General features: G+C 35.3%; 1 protein-coding gene across 1 annotated transcript in view; it reads left to right on the plus strand.

Moving 5' to 3' along the window:
* The first annotated feature begins 993 nt into the window (after positions 1-993).
* rapgef4b (Rap guanine nucleotide exchange factor 4b) overlaps positions 994-20,010 on the plus strand; it is a 51,917-nt gene continuing 32,900 nt past the window's right edge. Inside the window, exons 1-4 of the mRNA XM_073851177.1 lie at positions 994-1,389; positions 8,012-8,154; positions 9,535-9,623; positions 14,625-14,771. Coding sequence (XP_073707278.1) covers positions 1,322-1,389; positions 8,012-8,154; positions 9,535-9,623; positions 14,625-14,771 — 447 coding nt within the window. The 5' untranslated portion in view covers positions 994-1,321. The remainder of the gene's footprint in view (positions 1,390-8,011; positions 8,155-9,534; positions 9,624-14,624; positions 14,772-20,010) is intronic.

The following is a 20,010-nucleotide window of genomic DNA, read 5'->3' on the forward strand; positions in this document are numbered from 1 at the left end:
ATAATATTGCTATTTCTATTTTTTAAATATATATATATTATTTATTGTTTTTTTATTTTTCAATATTATTTATCATGACTGAATCAAACAGACTATATAAGTTACACAAAAAAAGTAATTAATATTAGTATTTCAAATATTTTAAACATCTCTTTATTACTTTAATTAAAATAGATATTAGGTAAATTATATTAATATTGCTATTTGCAGGTAAAATATTATTTAACATTAGTACCTTAAATATTATTTCTTCATTTTATTACCTCATTTCTTCATTTTCTATTTTTATTGTTTAATTATATTAATATTGCATATAGTTTTTTTATATTATATATTGTATATAATATTATATATTATTTATTCATTTTATTACCTAATTTCTTCATTTTTTATTGATGAATTATATTAATATTGCAAAAATATTATTTAATATTATTTAACATGAATGAATCAATCAAACTACATGAACACTATTTTTACCATTTTAAATAATTGTTATTCATTTATTATTATTTTTTATTTATTTAGTAATTAATTATATCTCGTAATATATTTGGTAAATTATAAGAATATTGCTATTTCTGAAAAGAAAATAATATTAGTTTTTTTAAATATATATATTATTTATTGTTTTTATTTATTTTTGTATATTATTTACCATGACTGAATCAACTAAGTTACACTAAAAACGTAATTAATATTATTATTATTTAAAACATTTTAAACATCTATTTGTGATTTTATTTAAAATGTATAATGCTATATTCAGTATTATTTAATACCAACAACTGCAACTGTTTTCCCTCTTAACACTGTAACCAGCTCCCTGCATCTCTCTCCAGAGTCCTGTCACTGCTCCTGTCACCCCCGGAGAGGACGACAAGGCGCCTGACAGCGCTCCACATTTCCCCTCGTTTGGATGCAGCATCCGCGCTGCCTGCTTACCAGTCACTATGGTGACAGCGCAGCATCAGCACCACTGCTGTCATCCACTAAACCTGAATCGTAGCCGGTTGTTATTTCTTCCTTTTCATTAATAGCCTTCCACTGACGTTATTTTTCAAGCATGGCAACCCAGTCATTATTGGCTGTTAACCATCATCGCCTCGCGGTTCAGAACGTGACTCGCTCACCGTGTGAGTGTGTGCAGCCACGCTTGTAAACGTTCGTCGTGCGTGGACGTGGTGACGACGAGTCCACGCCACGGTGATCCAGTTGACGACAGACAGAGGCGGGGAGGGGGGCGAGCCCTGATGCTGCTGCGCCCGAGTCGACGAGATCCGCGGTCCGCGACGCACGATTCACACCGGTCGAGCCGAACATGGTAGCGGTGCACGCCTCTGCGCACTCCGTGGCCTCCTCGGAGTGGATCATCTGCCTGGACAAGAGGTGAGAGACACCGAAAACGCGTGCAAAAGCGAGCTTTACGTCCGTTGGTTTCAATGTCCGGAGGGGTTGCAACAAGGTGAAAGCAGCAGAACGCGCGGTTCTCCGTCCCGCGTCCACGACGCATCACCTGCATCTGAATAGTCATGATATGTGAAGGCATTTTGCTTTTTAACAATGATTTTTGATTCTAGATTATGGTCTTGTATGGTTAGAAGATGCTTTGTTTATTCTGTCAGCAGCAATGAATGACATGCTTGTCCATCCAGTGTCACATCATGTCAATTTCATTTGCGCATCCTCTTTTTGAAGGAAATATCAGTTTCTTTAAAAGGCATCCTCCAGTATTAAATCACTCTCTTTTAATATTAAAACATCACTGTATGAGCCCAATATGCCTCAGGTTTAGATGATATGCCAGGCTACTTGTAATTAATCTGCTGGGATGCTTACTTTTTTGCAACTTTAAGATGAACATATCGATTAGGCTACTAAAGAATATCTGTTACCTTCTCGCGGCCCCTCCTAGTCCAGACACATCCCTGCAGGTTACCATGGCGATGGGAGGGAAAAGTGAGATCACCTTACTGGGTGTGATGGCTTTTCAGAGGCTGCTGATGTTTTAATGGACTCTTTAAGTGTAGTCGAGTGCATCGTCTGTACACCGATCAGTGTAATGGTTCTTTAAGATATCCATGGTCTCATTAACATCTGACACCGGGATGCATTGTGGTGATCAATAAATGTGCACACACAAAAAAAAAGAAAAAAAAAAAGGACGGACCGCACTGTTGGATGATACTGTGCTGCATTGTGCTGCTCTGGCAGTTTCTACAGATCACTGACACTGTGAATAGACTATGCTGACAGTGAAACAGCTGACTGGAGTCGTATCATTTCAAATTAGCAGCGGTTGGTTGGCTGGTTTGAATGATTTTTCTTTTGGGAGCCATCAGTGTGCTGGATTTTGTTTGCTTGGTAATGAAAGGGTTAAATATTGCTGGGAAGACGGAGATGGAGTTAAACTCTCTGTTGGCTGTTACCTTCCCCTGCATTGATATTCATACTATGCAAAATTATGAAGCCACCTGTCAGAATAATGATCCCCCGCTGTGCTGATGCTGTGAGAAGTGTTATTTTAGCATTGTTTATATGCTATTATATTTTTTTTAATTAGCTGTCATTTTTTATATTTACAGTGTCATTTTAGTACTTGAGTTCAGATTTATTTTGTGAAGGCAACATTTTTATTTCAGTTTTTTTTTTTCATTTAATATATATATATATATATTAGTCAAAAGTTTTTGAACAGTAAGATTTTTATTTTTAAAATAAGTCTTTTCTGCTCACTTACCTTGTGTTTATTTGATCCAAAGTATGGCAAAAAGAGTAAAAACTATATATTTTTACTATTTAAAATAACTGTTTTCTGTTTGAATATATTTTAAAATGTAATTTATTCCTGTGATTTCAAAGCTGAATTTTTAGCATCATTACTCCAGTCACATGATCCTTCAGAAATCGTTCTAATATTTATATTTGCTGCTCAAAAACATTTATGATTATTGTTATGTTAACAACAGTAGAATTTTTTCAGGTTTATTTGATGTATAGAAAGTTCAGAAGAACAGCATTTATCTGAAATAGAAAATAGTCTTTTGTAACATTATAAATGTCATTATCATCTTTTAATCAAGTTTAAGCATCCTTGCTAAATAAAAGTATTAATTTATATAATTTCTTTCCCCTTCAAAAAAAAAAAAATTATACTGACTCCAAGCTTTTAAATGCTATAGTGTATAATGTTACAAAACGCTTTTTATTTCAGATAAATGCTGATCTTTGAAGCTTTCTATTTATCAAAGAATCCTGAAAAAATGTGCTTAACAGTTTTAAATATTAATAATAATAATAATAATAATAATAATAAACATGTTTCTTGAACAGCAAATCAGCATTTTTAATGATTTCTTATTTTTAATTAAAATTTTTTAAAGATTTTAGTAGTTAAAGAAATCTTTAAAATTTAGAATCTTTAAAAATTAAAGATTTTTAGTAGTTTTTGAAATTGTCATACTGGGCTCAATTTAGGTCGGTTTTTCATGTTTAACTCTGAGCACTGAAAATCTAAACTGTAAGGGGGGAAAAAATCTGTAGAAAAACAAAAAAAATATTTTCTGCTAGAATATTATCCATTAAGTTTACGGTAATTAAAAATCAGTTCCTTCATATTTTATGCCCTGTTTCTGCAGACTTTTTCTTGTAATATAATACATTTTCTATTTCTTTCTATTTTATCATAACTTGTTTTGTGCACATACTCTGTTTTTTTTTTTTTTTTATGTTGAACCTCTCAGAATCAATGCATTTGGGTCTCCTTGCTGCTTTTGGAGGAAATAAAAAGAAAATAAATGTGACTATGGACCACAAAACCAGTCATAAGGGTACATTTTGTAAAATTGAGAAGTATAAATAATCTAAAAGTTGAATAAATAAGCTTTCCATTGATGTATGGTTTGTTAGGATAGGATGATATTTTGGCCCAGATACAACTATTTGAAATCTGGAATCTGAGGGTGCAAAAAAAAAAAAAAGAAGAAAAAATTCCCTTTAAAATTGTCCAAATGAAGTTCTTAGCAATGGATATTACTAATAAAAAAATTAATATATTTATGGTCGGAAATTTACAAAACATCTTCATGGAACATGATCTTAATATCCTAATGGTTTTTGGCATCGATAAAGAGTAAAATAGATAATTTGCCAGGTTCAGTCTTCAATGTAAAGAAATAGCTCACCCACAAATAAATTCAGATTTTATTTTTCTTTTGAAAACAAAAGAAGAATTTGTTTTAAAAATGCCATAAAAGTAGTACATATGACTGTATTATGAGTCTAACTTTATCCTCAGACCCAAACTGAAGTTGTTATTTTCTGTCAAAGATCTCATTTGTGTTTTGAATTCGGTAAATCATTTTCTGAAAGCGTCATAAAGATTCTTCTAAATGTATCTTTTTGTGCTCTACAGAAAACACCAAACAGGTTTGGAATGACATGGCGTTTTTAAGTATACTGTACTAACTAATGCCTCTAAAGCTGCACCTTTAAAGAGACAGTTCACCCCAAAAAAAAAATTCTGTCATGTCGTTCTGCATGCTCATACATCGTGGTACTCTCGATAAAGGTGGCTGATTGTTGCAGGTGAGAAGAAATCGTTGAATAAAGTAACTATTTTTGTTTTCTTTGCGCACAAAAAGTATTCTGCTAGCTTCATAAAATTCACAGGTTGAACCACTATTTTATCAATGTCCCTACTACCTTTCTGGGCCTTGAATGTGGTTGTTGTGTTACTGTCTATGCAGGGTCAGAAAGCTCTCAGATTTGATCAAAAATATCTTAATTTGTGTTCTGAAGTCGAACGAAGGTCTTATGAGTTTGGAATGACATGATGGTGAGAAATTAATGACAGAATTTGTATTTTTAGTGAACTATCTCTTAATGCCTACAGCAAAATCTCAGAGACAGATTCAGAGAGACACAAAGGGAAATTGTTTTTTCACAAGCCTCTTTGGAGAGCTGAAGAAAGCTTCACATTGGGCTGGAGCTGGATGAGAAAAAGAAAGAAACATGGGTGAAAAGAGCATGGGCGAGACAGAGAGAGAGAGGCATGGCGGTAATGCAGTGTCCATTCTGTGCCCAGCAGATATATGCTGGTAATGTGTTTCCACGCCAGTGAATCTCAGCACGTAAAAGTCAATGGCACTCTCACCCTCTCACATCCACAGGAGAACAGGCAAACTGGTCTGCATCACATGAGATCAGCCTGCTGCTCAGTATAACCTGCAGGCAAATAATAAATATAGAGCTAGTTAATGTAAATGACGCTCATCTGGTCTAACTGGATCTAACTGGAAGGTCACCATTGTAGTCATATGATATGATTTTCTTCTTTCTGTGGTTTCACAGAGTTTAAGCCCTGAAATTTTTAGTGTCTGTCTTTCAGCTGATCACAGTCAGTATATCTGGGATTTTTATCTTCATTTAAATCAGGTTTTCATGTATAGAATGACTCACCCACCTTGGCTTGTTGCCGTTTCAAGGCTGGTACTAACAAAGTTGGTCTAGTTTTTCATTTCTTTTCAAATCTTTTATGGAACTTCATTAGCTTGATTAGCCTCCATACATGTTTTGTCCTACTGCCCTTGGTTTTAAAAATCCCTTTGAAGTCTTATTTTCTCGTGCTGTAATCTCCATAGCAACAAGGCATTTTGGTACAAAAGGAGTCCGAATTACAGCATACTGACATCGTTAAGAGAGGCAATTTATTCACTCAAGTGCACAACGCACACACACTCACACATGTACATGTCACTTAATGAGCTGAGAAGTGAGAGCATTGCTATATTTGTGCAAAATGTGAAGAGGATCTTTATATTCTTGCATACAGTCTCTCTCATACTACCCTGGAAATCCAGAGGTCTCGTGAGAGCACAATTTGAATTGTCTCTTTTCTTAATAGATTAGGGTCTGGATTTTTCCAGGCTACTCTCATACACCATTAGTGGAAAAACACAATGCTGCCAGACTCATATAGCAATTCATTTAAGGGTTATGTGCAGTTAAGGTCAAAAGTTTACATACATCTTGCAGAATATGCAAAATGTAAAAAAAAAAAAAAAAAAAAAGTATTTAGTACTGACCTGAGTAAGGTATTTCACATGAAAGATGTTTACATATAGTCCACAAGAGAAAATAATATTTTAATTTGTATTTTTTGTACATTTTTTGTATATTTGTACATATATTTTTTGTGTTTAGTGATAGTTCATAAGTCCTTTGTTTCTCATGAGCAGGTAAACTGTCCACTGTTCTTCAGATAAATCCTTCAGGTCCCACAGATTTGTTGGTTTTTCAGCATTTTTGTGTATTTGAACCCTTCCCAGCAATGACTCTATAATTTTGAGATCCATCTTTTCACACTGAGGGCAACTGAGAGAGTCATATGCAACTATTACAAAGGTTCAAATTCTCACCGATGCTTCAGAAGGAAAACCCATGCATTAAGAGCCTTTTAAATAGAATTAAATAAAATTTAAAAGTGTACATTTCTCTTATTTTGCCTAAATATAATTTTTTTTTTTGTCATGTAGTACTGTTCCTCAGAAGCTACAGAAGACACTTACATATTGCCCAGAAGACAAAATAAGTTTTACTCTGATCTTCAAATTCGGCTCCTGGTGAAAAAAACAGCTAAAACTAGCCTAGGCTGGTTGGCTGGTTGGCTGGTTTTAGCTGGTTATAGCTGGTCAGCAGGCTGGTTTTAGAGGGGTTTTGGCCACTTTTCTAGCTTGGCCAGGCTGGCAGACCAGCTAATTCCAGCTTAAACCAGCAAAGACCAGCAACCAGCCTAGGCTGGTTTTAGCTGTTTTTTTCAGCAGGGAATGCATCGTGTTTCCCTCTAGATCATTAGTAAGCATTTGAACCTTCTGTAATAGTTGCATATGAGTTCATCAGTTGTCCTCAGTGTGCAAAGATGCCTCCAAAAAATCATACAGTCATTGTTGGAAAGGGTTCAAATACACAAAAATGCTGAAAAACTAAAGAATCTGTGGGACCGGAAGGATTTTTCTGAAGAACAGCAGGCAGTTTAACTGTTCAGGACAAACAAGGGACTCATGAACAACTAACCAAACAAAAACAGCTGTGGATCATTCAGGTAACAACACAGTGTTAAGAATCAAGTGTGTGTAAACTTTTGAACGGGGTCAATTTTATAAATTAGCTGGTTTATGCTGGTCCTTGACCAGCTAAGGACCAGCATTAACCAGCTAAAACCAGCATCCCAGCATCAAAACCTACCTAACCAGCAAATGCTGGTTTTTCCAACAGGGGTATGTAAACTTTTGACCTCAACTGTACTTTTGTTTGCTCAGGTATGGTCATAAACCAATGCAAATGCTTCCATAGAGTTGCAAACAATTGTATAAATTTCTCTCCAAAGACGAATTAGTTCAAATCTATTATTTTGGAAAACACTTTTTTTTAATATAGAAATAGTTCACTCAAAAATGAACATTCTGTCATTAATTACTCACCCTTGTGTTGTTCCAAACCTGTAAGACCTTCGTTCACCTTCGGAACACTAAAAGTAGCTTATCGTAGCTTCGTAAAATTAAGGTAGAACCACTGATGTCACATGGACTATTTTAACAATGTCCTTACTACCTTTCTGCGCTGTGAACGTGTCAGTTGCGTTGCTGTCTATGCAGGGTCAGCTCTCTGATTTCATCAGAAACATCTTAATTTGTGTTCCAAAGATGAACGAAGCTCTTACGGGTTTGGAACAACATGAGGGTGAGTAAATAATGACAGAATTTTAATTTTGGTTGAACTATCCCTTTAATGTGTAGCTTATATTTTGACAGGACGGATGACACAAACATTCATCTTGATCATATTAATACACATTCCTTATTCTACAAACTGCACAATGTGCTTATTCTATCAGACACAACTTTGTCTGTCCTCGTAATTGTCACATGCATCGCTGCAATGTCAGGATTTTCTTGTTGGTCAGTTTGAGAGCGTCTTCCCAGACCATAATGTTTATTTGTCTGTGTTTTAGGCCAGCAGAACGCTCGGGAGAAGATGTGGATATAATCCTGGCTCGGCTGAAGGGTGTGAAGGCCTTTGAGAGGTTTCACCCCAACCTGCTGCAGCAGATCTGCATGTGTGGCTTCTATGAGTACCTGGAGAAAGGCATCACATGTAAGAACCACGTTTATAACTGTATTTACGTCATGATGCTTCCAAATTCTGATTGAAACCAGTTAGGAAATGTGTTTTCAGGTGGCTATAGGAAAGAAATTAATCAATGATTTAAAACCTAAACAGTTACACTTTAGTATAGGGACCAATTCTTACGGTTAACTAGTTGCTTATTAGCATGCATATTACTAACATTTTGGCTGTTTATTAGTACTTATATAGCACATATTCTGCATGACCATATTCTACATTTTAAATCCTAAACTTAAAATAAGTAATTAGGAGTTTACCAATGCAAAAGTTGTAGTAAAAAGTATATAAGTAAAACATTTCATTGTACACAACCATTTAAAAGTTATTTTTTTTAAAGAAATTAGTACTTTTATTTAGCAAAAATCCATTAAATTTATTTAAAAGTGACTGTATTTATACTAAAGATTGCTATTTTAAATATATTATTTTCTTTTGAACATTCTATTAATATCAAAGAATTCTAAAAAAAAAAAAAGAAAATGTATCATATATACATACACATACACACATATATATATATATGATACATTTTTCTTTTTTTAATTCTTTGATATAGATATATATATATATATATATATATAATTCTTTAGAGTAAAGTAAAACATTTGATTGAACACAACCATTTAAAAGTTATTTTTTAAAAGAAATTAGTACTTTTATTTAGCAAAAATGTGACTGTATTGGTATGAAAAATTGCTATTTTCTAAATTTCTTTTGAACATTCTATTAATCAAAGAATTCTAAAAAAGAAAATGTATCAGTTTCCAAAAAAATGTTAATCAGTACAACTGTTTTTAAATGATATTTGAACGATTTCTGACAAATTAAGTAGTGGCTTCTGACAATTCAGTTTTGCCTTCACAGAAATAAAATACATTTTAAAATATATTAAAATAAAAAAACAATACTTTTTAAATTGTAATAATATTTCACAATATTAAAGCTTTTACTGTGTTTTTGATAATAAAAGCCTTGGTGAGCATATGAGAAATTTTACCAACTGCAAAAATGTACTAACCACAATCTAGTGTGCATTATGGGTTTTTCATATCAGTATATTGGATTCTGAGCTATTTAAAGCAAACAAAGATGGTTTCCTAAATAAGTAAAAATGAAATATTCTCTGTGGAACCTGAAAATGTTCTCTCATGGCTTCAGGCTATGAAACACTATTATGTTCTAATTGAAAGTTTCATTGTTAAGCATGTAGTCCCGAATCTGTGCTTAAGGTTGAATTTGCCACTTAATGAGACAATAAGAAGCACATGGTATGTTAATGAAAAGAAGTAACTGTCCTGACATCGAAATGAAGAGCTCAGTATTCATAGACTCTGTATTTGCCTGCAGTGTATCGGCAGGGTGATATCGGTACCAGCTGGTACGCCGTTCTGTCTGGATCTCTGGATGTGAAAGTGTCTGAAACAGCCAACCATCAGGTAAGAGAGAGCACAATCAGAATGGTTTGAAGCCTCAATCTGCTTGGAGTCAGCTGAGATAAGTAGTAGTTTAGCCTGGCAGACATCATTTGCATCAGAAACTGCTACGGAGAGCCTTGCTGCGAGTGGGCGAACGGTCCACGGCTGGCCTTGTTAATAGTCTGATATATGAGGACGCTGATGCAGTGCTGCTGGGGATGGAAGCATCTTTCTGTGAATCCACTGGGAATACAATGAGTCACACTGTCAGATGTGTTTACTGGCCCTAAAGCATGCATCACTCCCACACAACTCAAGAGGGATTTCCAAAGATTCCAGAAGCCACCTTGTTGTGCATATTAGCGCTTATAGACACTGTTTAGGAATGTACAGGGATCTATGTGCAGGTAAAAGTTCCATTTCTACCCAACAGAATTGCAGAAATATCCGTGTTTCTTGTTTGCCATTGGTCAGTCAATCTTATAGTCCCACCCCAAATTCATGGCATTGGTTGAGCCAATGTTTCTGTTTTAGGCTGGTTATAGTTTTTGAAGTAGTCATGCTTGACTCTGCATATTAAGATAAAAATTGGGTAAAGTATTTTTTCATCAACTTTATTTCAGATTACCTGAGAGTTCAAAAGTTTGGGACGGTATGATTTTCTAAATGTTTTTGATGCTCACTAAGGCTGCATTTATTTGATCATAAATACAGGAAAACAGTATTTTATTTTATTTTATTTTATTTTATTTATTTTTTTATTTTATTTTACTATTTTACTTTATTTTGTGTATTTTTTTTTTCTTTTTTTGTAATTTTCTATTTAATTTTTTTGTAAAAAAAAAAAAAATAAACAAAAAATAAATAAATAAATGTATTATATTCCTGTAACTTTATTTTAGATTACATGACATCAAAAGTTTGGGACAGTATGATTTAAAAAAAAATATTTTTTATGTTAAATCTCAATCTCTTATGCTTACCAAGGCTGCATTTGTTTAATCAGAAATTCAGGAAAACAGTATTTTATTTTATGTATTTTATTTATTTTATTATTTAATTGTATGTATTTATTATGTTTTTTTTTTTTTCAATTTTCTATTGGAATATTGTTTTATTTATTTTATTCCTTTGATCAAAGCTGAATTTTCAGCATCATTACTCCAGTCTTTAGTGTCACATGATCCTTCAGAAATCATATTTTATTTTATTTTATTTTGTGTGTTTTTTGTTTTCTTTTTTTTTGTAATTTTCTATAAAAAATTTTAAAATGTATTTTATTCCTGTGATCAAAGCTGAATTTTCAGCGTCATTACTCCAATCTTTAGTGTCAAATGATCCTACAGAAATCAGATTTTATTTATTTATTTTTTTTTATTATTATTATTTTTTTTATTTTTTTTACTCCAGTCCTCAGTGTCACATTCTTTGTGAATCATTAAACTAAAAAATGGGGAAACTATTTTTTCATCACTTTTATTTTAGATTATGCGACTGTTCAAAAGTTTGGGACAGTATGATTTTTTAAATATTTTTGATGAAAAATCTCATTCTCTTATGCTTACCAAGGCTGCATTTATTTATTTATTTTTTTATTTTTATTTTTATTTTTTTGAATATTTTTTAATGTATTTTATTCCTTTGACCAAAGCTGAATTTTCAGCATCATTATTGTATAAGATAAAAATGGGGAAAGTATTTTTTCAAAACAGTATTTTATTTTTTTCTTTTTATATTTTCTATGCATTATTTACAAATGTTTTATTTAAATATAAAAATATAAATTTTTATTTCTGTGATCAAAGCTGAATTTTCAGCATCATTTCTCTAGTTGTCAGTCACATGATTCTTCAGAAATCATTCTTGCTGAATCATTGTTGAAAGTTGCGCTGATTAATATTTTTGTGGAAGTTGTAATACATTTTTTGACACTTTGATTAATAAAAAGTTCAACAGAACAGCATTTATTTGAATTAATGTCTTTTAACTTTTTAGCAGTTTAATGCATCCTTGTTGAATAAAATATGAATTTCTTGAAAAAAAATCATACTGACCCCAAACTTTTGAACATTAGTGTATGCTGAATAGGTTCATATGTTTCTTGTGAGAAAACAACTGAAGTAATCTCACATTTCTCAAACATTTCTCATCAATTCTTCCAAAATCTCTGAGCTATTCTACCCATGACAGTATGCCAACAATCATCTGATTTGTTTCTATTTTATTTTTCCTCAGGAATTCACTTAAATAAAACAAAAATGAAAGTTCTCCTAAACTATGAATGAGTAACCTCTAAATAATATTTTCCCCTCTGAGTCTGTATTTATAGTAGCATTCATATGTAAAGCATTCTGGGTTGTACTTGCTTGATTACATGCACAATTGTGCATAGAACTGACACAAGGCATCATGTTATGCCTCTCTTTTACACTTCTGTTGTTTCCCTGCAGCTATGAATGTCCTGTGCGCAGCTGAACGTGTGTGTGGTTTTGTCTGCATGTGAGAATCCCTGTTTCATTGATGCAATATTAACGGATTGTGTGTTGCTCCAGTTTCATGGAGTGATCCGTAGGGCAAAAAGCTATTATCACGCTGCTCTGATTAAATGAATGTAAAATGCAAGACAGGGTGTAGAAAAGAAGTGTATTTGTGAATGTAATATGACTTATGAGTGTGCGAGCTTGTGTTTTACAGATCTCAAATCATTTGTTAAATGCAACGATCTTTTTAAACCTCACTGAGCACATTTCCTTAGCGTATGCATACATTTACATAAATTACATGAATTAGAAGAATCTTTAATGCAGTAGTTCACCTATAATTTAAAATTATTTTCAACTCAATTACACTGATTGAAGATTGAGGCATCTATTAAAAAGCCATGTGTAGCTTTGAATTCAATTTACAAGGAATAGTTGACCCAGAAATGAAAATTTACTGAAATGTACTCACCCTCAGGCTGTTCAAGATGTAAATGAGTTGGTTTTCTCATCAGAACAGATTTGGAGAAATTTAGCATTACGTCACTTGCTCACAAATGGATCCTCAGGAGTGAATGGGTGCCGTCAGAATGAGAGTCTGAAAAGCTGATAAAAACATCACAATAATCCACAAGAAATCCACACCACTTCAGCCCATCAGTTTATGTCATGTGAAGTGAACATCTGTGCTCTTTATATGAATCAAATATATCATAAATACTTTTTAACTTTAATCTTCTGCTTTTGGAAAAAAAAAGGTTGACCAAAAGTCCATAACTCCAGTGAAAAAAATCAATTCCCTGTTATCCTCTTACATACATAAATACGGTCAAGCCCGAAATTATTCATAGCCTTGGCAAATTCTGAGTTAAAGTTATTTTTATTCAACCAGCAAGTTTTTTTGACCGGAAATGACACAGGCTTCTCCCAGAAGATAATAAGATGATGTACAAGAGACATAATTGTGGAAAAAAATATTTCTCAGCTTTTATTTACATTTGAACAAAAAGTGGCATGTCCAAAATTATTCATACCCTTTGTAAACTGTCACAGTCTATGGGAAAATCCAAAGTTCTACCATTCTAAATAGTCCAAGATGTTCTAAAGCATCCTAATTACCCTGATTCATTGGGAACAGCTGTTTTAATCAACTCAACAGGTGAAAAACAGAAGCTCTCTGCTGTTGGTTTGTGGACAGTCATGGCTAAGACAAAGGAGCTCACTGAGGACCTGCGGCTGCGCATTGTGGCTGCTCACAAGTCAGGAAAGGGCTATAAGACCATATCTAAATGTTTTGAAGTTCCAGTGGCTACAGTGCAAAGTATTATTAAAAAATACAAGATGTTCCGCACTGTGAAAAATCTCAGAGGACGTGGTCGGAAGCCAAAAGTGACACCTGTGCTGGCCAGGAGGATAGTGAGAGAGGTAAAAAAGAATCCAAGGATCACCACCAAGGCCATCCTGATGAATCTGGGCTCTGCTGGTGGCAACATCTCAAGGCAGACAGTCCAACGGACACTGCACACCACTGGGTTCCACGGACGCAGACCAAGGAGGACACCACTTCTCCAGATAAGGCACACAAAAGCCTGCTTGGCCTTTGCAAATGCTCATCTGGACAAATAAGAAGACATCTGGTCTTCTGTTTTATGGTCAGATGAAACAAAAATTGAATTGTTTGGCCACAATGATGTAGCCTTCATTTGGCGTAAAAAAAGGAGAAGCCTTCATCCCTAAGAACACCATCCCCACTGTCAAACATGGTGGTGGGAACCTAATGTTTTGGACATGTTTTTCAGCCGTGGACCAGGGAAACCTAATCACAGTAAACAGCACCATGAAAAATGAGCAATACATTAAAATTCTCAACAACAACATCAGGCAGTCTGCAGAGAAACTTGGCCTTGGGCACCAGTGGACATTTCAGCACGACAACGACCCAAAACACACAGCAAAAGTGGTGAAGAAATGGTTAGCAGACAAAAACATTAACGTTTTGCAGTGGCACAGCCAGAGTCCTGACTTAAATCCAATTGAGAATCTGTGGAGGGAGCTAAAGATGAGGGTGATGGCAAGGAGACAACCTGAAAGAGTTGGAACTCATCGCTAAAGATGAATGGGCAAAAATACCAGTGGAGACATGCAAAAAGCTGGTCAGCACTTATAGGAAGCTGTGTACTGCAGTGGTGTGGATGACTTGTTGATTATTGTGATGTTTTTATCAGCTGTTTAGACTCTCGTTCTGACGGCACCCTAATTCTGCAGAGGATCCATTAGTGAGCAAGAGATGTAATGCTACATTTCTCCAAACTCATCTACATCTTGGATGGCCTGGGAATGAGTACATTTTAGCAATTTTTCATTTTTGGGTCAACTATTCCTTAATTTAATTATTTGCTATTCACTGAAGCCTTAGATGTTTACATAATTGCACAGTTTTCATTATAGGTAAACTACTCCTTTAATGATCTTTATAATTAGTTTGTAGATAAGCTATCACAGTCTTCCACTCTTCTTAATATTTATTCTTTTTTCTCTGTAGGATGCTGTAACAATCTGTACTTTGGGAGTGGGGACAGCATTTGGAGAGTCAATTCTGGATAACACTCCTCGACATGCCACGATTGTCAGCCGAGAGAACAGCGAACTTCTACGCATCGAACAGAGGGAGTTCAAAACCCTGTGGGAGGTTTGTTTGTGTGCAAGTGTTACTTAACATTTCCATTACAGCTGCTGCAAGTGATAAAATGCTACTACTGGCTGACAGGTACAACTGAAATGATTCTGTAAAAAGCTGAAAAGAACCTGACTTTGGGTCACTGACATAGAGGTTCCAGGCTTTGGAAGGCAGGGTTTTGGAGAGATGCTGTGTGAGGATGATGTAATTCACTTGCTAAGTGTGGCAGCAATGAACCGTATGACTAATATTGGCATCTAGAGCTTTGAATGTTTTGAATGGCATATGTCCATGCTAATACTATATTTGCAGTAATTTTCTTAATGCATAGAATAAATATGATACAGTTGGCAAAATGTGTGGTGTACAAGTTGCATAGATTTATTTAAAATTTTAAATGTTTTAAAGTTAATGTTTATTTATTTACATTTGAGGTCAAAAGTTTGCATACACCTGCAGAATCTGCAAACTGTTAATTATTTTACCAATTATAAGAGGGATCATACAAAATGCTTGTTTTTTTATTTAGTACTGAGCTGAATAAGATATTTCACATAAAAGATGTTTATAAAGCCCAGTTTATAAAGGACCCCTACCGCTTCACTAAATCACTTCTGGGGGAAGCGAGGTCTGGGACTCTAACAAGTTCCAAAGAGGAGGTGGAGCAGTCTGTTGAGGAGGCTTTCAGTGATCCTACAAGAGACGATGCCCTGAAAGGGAAACATGGGCTGAATAACATCGATCCACCTACCACATCCCTCAGCACAGAGTGTCCATCATGGAGAGAGGTTCAAGAGGGAGTAAAGCACGCAAGATCATCTTCTGCTCCAGGTCCCAGCGGTATACCGTGTAAAGTACATATAAAAATGCCCTAAGCTTCTACAAAGGCTGTGGAAGCACATGCGGGTGATTTGGGGCAAGGGAACCATTCCAACAAGCTGGAGAAGGGCAGAAGGGTGCTTTGTGCCCAAAGAACAGGGATCCACACAGATCAGCCAGTTCCGAACTATTTCCCTACTTAGTGTGGAGGGAAAGATTTTCTTTGCTGTACTTGCGAAGAGAATGAGTGCTTACATGACCCAGAATAGATATATTAACACCTCTATTCAGAAGGGCGGTGTTGAAGGTTTCTCCGGGTGTTTGGAGCATACAGGGGTCCTCAGCCAACTCATCCAAGAAGCGAAGGAAAAGAAAGGCAGCCTAACAGTTGTCTGGCTTGACATGCAAATGCATATGGATCTATTCCCCATAACTTGATCCAAGTAGCTTTGGACTACTACCACATCCCGCATAATATCCAGGGCATGATCACAAGTTACCTGAGAGACATCAAGCTACGATTCCAGTCCGCCAAGTTTACAACAAAGTGGCAGCCAGTGGAGAAGGGGATAGTGACAGGATGCACAATCTCTCCTATCTTGTTCATCATGGGAATGAACCTGATCATCTCTGCAGCAAGTACAAAGTCAAAAGGGCCGAAGACCACAGCAGGATGTCAACAGCCAGTAATCAGGGCATTCATGGATGATCTTACCGTGATAACACCAACTCACGTGCAGGCAAGATAGGTCCTGGCAGAACTGGATCGCATGGCCACTTGGGCAAAGATGGTCTTTGAGCCCAAGAAATCAAGGAGCCTGGTGATCCAAAAGGGCAAAACAACTGAAAGGTTCAAGCTGCTTATACAAGGGGAAGTGATACCGAACATCCAGGGGAACCCGATTAGATGCCTTGGAAAGTGGAATGATGATTCCCTGTCAGACAAGAACAGCATCTCCAACACTGGAAAACAAGTTGAAGAATGGCTGAAGAAGATTGATAAGTCTGGCCTGCCTGGAAAATACAAGTGCTGGATCTACCAACATGGCCTGCTTCCGAGACTCATGTGGCTTCTCACTGAATATGAGGTGCTCCTATCAACTGTTGAAGAAATGGAGAGGAAGTTCAACAAGCACCTTAGAAGATGGTTGGGAATACCCCCAAGCTTTACATCCTTGGGGCTTTACATAAGGTCAGGCCAGCTCCAGCTTCCCCTGTCATCAGTGGTGGATGAGTTTAAAGTTGCCAAGTGCAGACTGTCCCTGACATATAGGGACTCTCGAGACCAACTCACCAGGGAAGCAGGAGTCAGAACAAGATCATTGGAAACCCTTGTACTGGAAGACAGGGTCTGGGAACAGCCCATTTCCAACAGTGGTCAAAGTCCAGCCCTAGGGAGAAGAGAACTATGACTCTGGATGAAGTCCGAAACCTTGAGGAAGAAGGGAGAAGAGCAAAATCCATCGAGTTTGCAACTCAAGGCGCCTGGACGAGGTGGAACCTCCCCAAGAGAACAATCACATGGAGCAAACTGTGGCGGCTGGACAAGGTGTTGGCAGTGCTCGTAGACATCCTGGAGAAGGAAAGGGGGAAGAGACAACCAGCCAAAGCAAGACCACTGCTGAGCACCATCGCCTTCGTGAGAGAGGGCCAAAGACCTGTCGTCCACAGCCAAGCCAGTCAGAATCTCCTGCAGTCAGCCCAGGGATGGGAAATGGAGGTTGACCTCTGGAGGAGACTCCACTTCCCTGAGGCGGTACTATCCACAACTCTAAGGCCCGACATCATTATGTGGTCTTTAGAGGGAAAGAAGATCATCTTGGTGGAGCTGACGGTACCGTGGGAGGAGGGCTGTGAGGAAGCTGCAGAGAGAAAAAATGGCAAATACCAGCAACTTGTCCAAGACTGCCGGGACAAGGGGTTGACAACATGGCTGATGATGGTGGAAGTCGGCTGTTGAGGATTCCCAGCTCAATCTTTGTTTTTTTCAGCATTTCTGTGTATTGAACCCTTTCCGACAATGACTGTATGATTTTCAGATCCATCTTTTTACACTGAGGACAGCTGAGGGACTCATATGCAACTATTACAGAAGGTCCAAACGCTCACTGATGCTCCAGAAGGAAAAACAATACATTATAAGCAAGGGGGTGAAAACTTTTGAATTTGAAGATCAGGGTAAATGTAACTTGTTTTGTCTTTTGGGAACATGTAAGTATCTTCTGTAGCTCCTAAAGGGCAGTACTAAATGAAAAATTATGATATTTAGGCAAAATAAGAAAAATGTACACATTTTCATTCTGTTTAAAAGTTTTCACCCCCAGCTCTTAATGCATCATTTTTCCTTCTGAAGCATCAGTGAGCATTTGAACCTTCTGTAATAGTTGCATAGGAGTCCCTCAGTTGTCCTTAGTGTGAAAAGATGGATCTCAAAATCATGCAGACATTGTTTTAAAGGGTTCAAATACACAAAAATGCTAAAAAAAAAAAAACAGAAGAATTTGTAGGACTAAAAGGATTTTTCTGAAGAACAGCAGGCAGTTTAACTGTTCAGGACAAATAAGGAACTCATGAACATCTCACTAAACAAAAAAACAAACAGTTGTGGATTATTCAGGTAACAACAAAGTATTAAGAATCAAGCGTATGTAAACTTTTGAACGGGGTCATTTTTATAAATTCAACAATTATTTTCTCTTGTGGACTATATGTAAACATCTTTAATGAAATATCTTATTCAGGTCAGAACTAAATAAAAAATAACATGCATTTTGTATGATCCCTCTTATTTTTGTAAAATAACTGACATTTTGCAGATTCTGCAAGATGTATGTAAACTTTTGACCACAACTGTATCTGTTTATTTATGTCATGTGACAAAAATGTTGCATGCTATTATTTATCATTGCATCTGCATACTATTCTACTTGTATTGCTCGTATATACTATTCTATTCATTAATTTTCAGTAGTAATTACTGAGTATCAATAACACTAGGGGGCGCCCTCTGATCTGCTAACAGCTTGGTCAGTTCCTCTAGGCTGTTCTCCAAATGTACGTCTGTAGACTCAGTGATAATCGATTCAGGAGCTACGTGTTGGTCTTTGAAGCTTTTCTCATTAACTTGGCAGAGAATTGGGAGAAAATGCATGGGATATTGTAAAAAAAAAAAAAAAAAAAACACGGGGCAAGATGTCCGTATTTCTTGCCTTAAATGGATTTGGCATAGTCCTTAATTTCCAGCATGTCAGAAGTGTGCTTAGGACTGTGTGGATGAAATGCATTACACACACACTTCGATATAGTCTTTTTTTGTGTGTATCTTCACGCTTGAATCTTTCTGGCATGAGGAAAAAAGACTGAAATTGTATCAAATACATAAAAACCAGGGTTTCAATCCCCGTCTCATAAAGCCTTTTTCTTGACATGAATGAGATCTTGTATCTTGCAGTATTTAATAATGTCTCAGAGGAGTCTTATTGGCTTTTATTAAAGGTGATAACCTGAATTACAAGAAAACAACATGATAACAAAAATGATGTATATGAATATTTATCAGCTTTTGTACACTACCAGTCAGATGTTTTTGAACAGTAGGATTTATAATGTTTTTAAAGAAATCTCTTTTGCATTTATTTGATCTAAAGTACAGCAAAAGCAGTAAAATTTTGAAATATTTTTACTATTTAAAATAACTGTTTTCTATTTGGATATATTTTAAAATGTAATTTATTTCTGTGATTTAAAAGCTGAATTTTTAACATCATTACTCCAGTCACATGATCTTTCAAAAATCATTCTAATATTCTGATTTGCTGCTCAAAAACATTTATGATTATTATTATGTTGACAACAGCTGAGTAGAATTTTTCAGGTTTCTTTGATGAAGGGAAAGTTCAGAAGAATAGCATTGATCTGAAATGGAAATCTTTTGTAACATTATAAATGTCTTTATCATTACTTTTAATCAATTTAAAGCATCCTTGCTAAATAAAAGTATTAATTTCTTTACCCAAAATAATATATATATATATATGTATATACTGACTCCAAGCTTTTGAATAGTATAGTTAATAATGTAACAAAAGCTCTTTATTTCAGATAAATGCTGATCTTTGGATCTTTATATTCATTAAAGAATCCTGAAAAAAATGTACTCAACTGTTTTAAATATTGATAATAATAATAATAATAATAATAAATCTTTCTTAAATGGCAAATCAGCCATGGATGATTTCTAAAGGATCATGCGACACTGAAGACTGGAGTAATGAATATTTTAAAATTAATTCATGAAAATTTAGCTTTGATCACAGAATTAAATTACATTTTAAAATATATTCAAATAAAAAACAGTTTTTTTAATAGTAAAAATATTTCACAATATTACTGGTTTTTCTGTATTTTGAATCAAATAAAAGCAGGCTTGGTG

This window comes from Garra rufa, chromosome 12 (genome assembly GCF_049309525.1).
Source record: "Garra rufa chromosome 12, GarRuf1.0, whole genome shotgun sequence".
Lineage (NCBI taxonomy): Eukaryota > Metazoa > Chordata > Actinopteri > Cypriniformes > Cyprinidae > Garra > Garra rufa.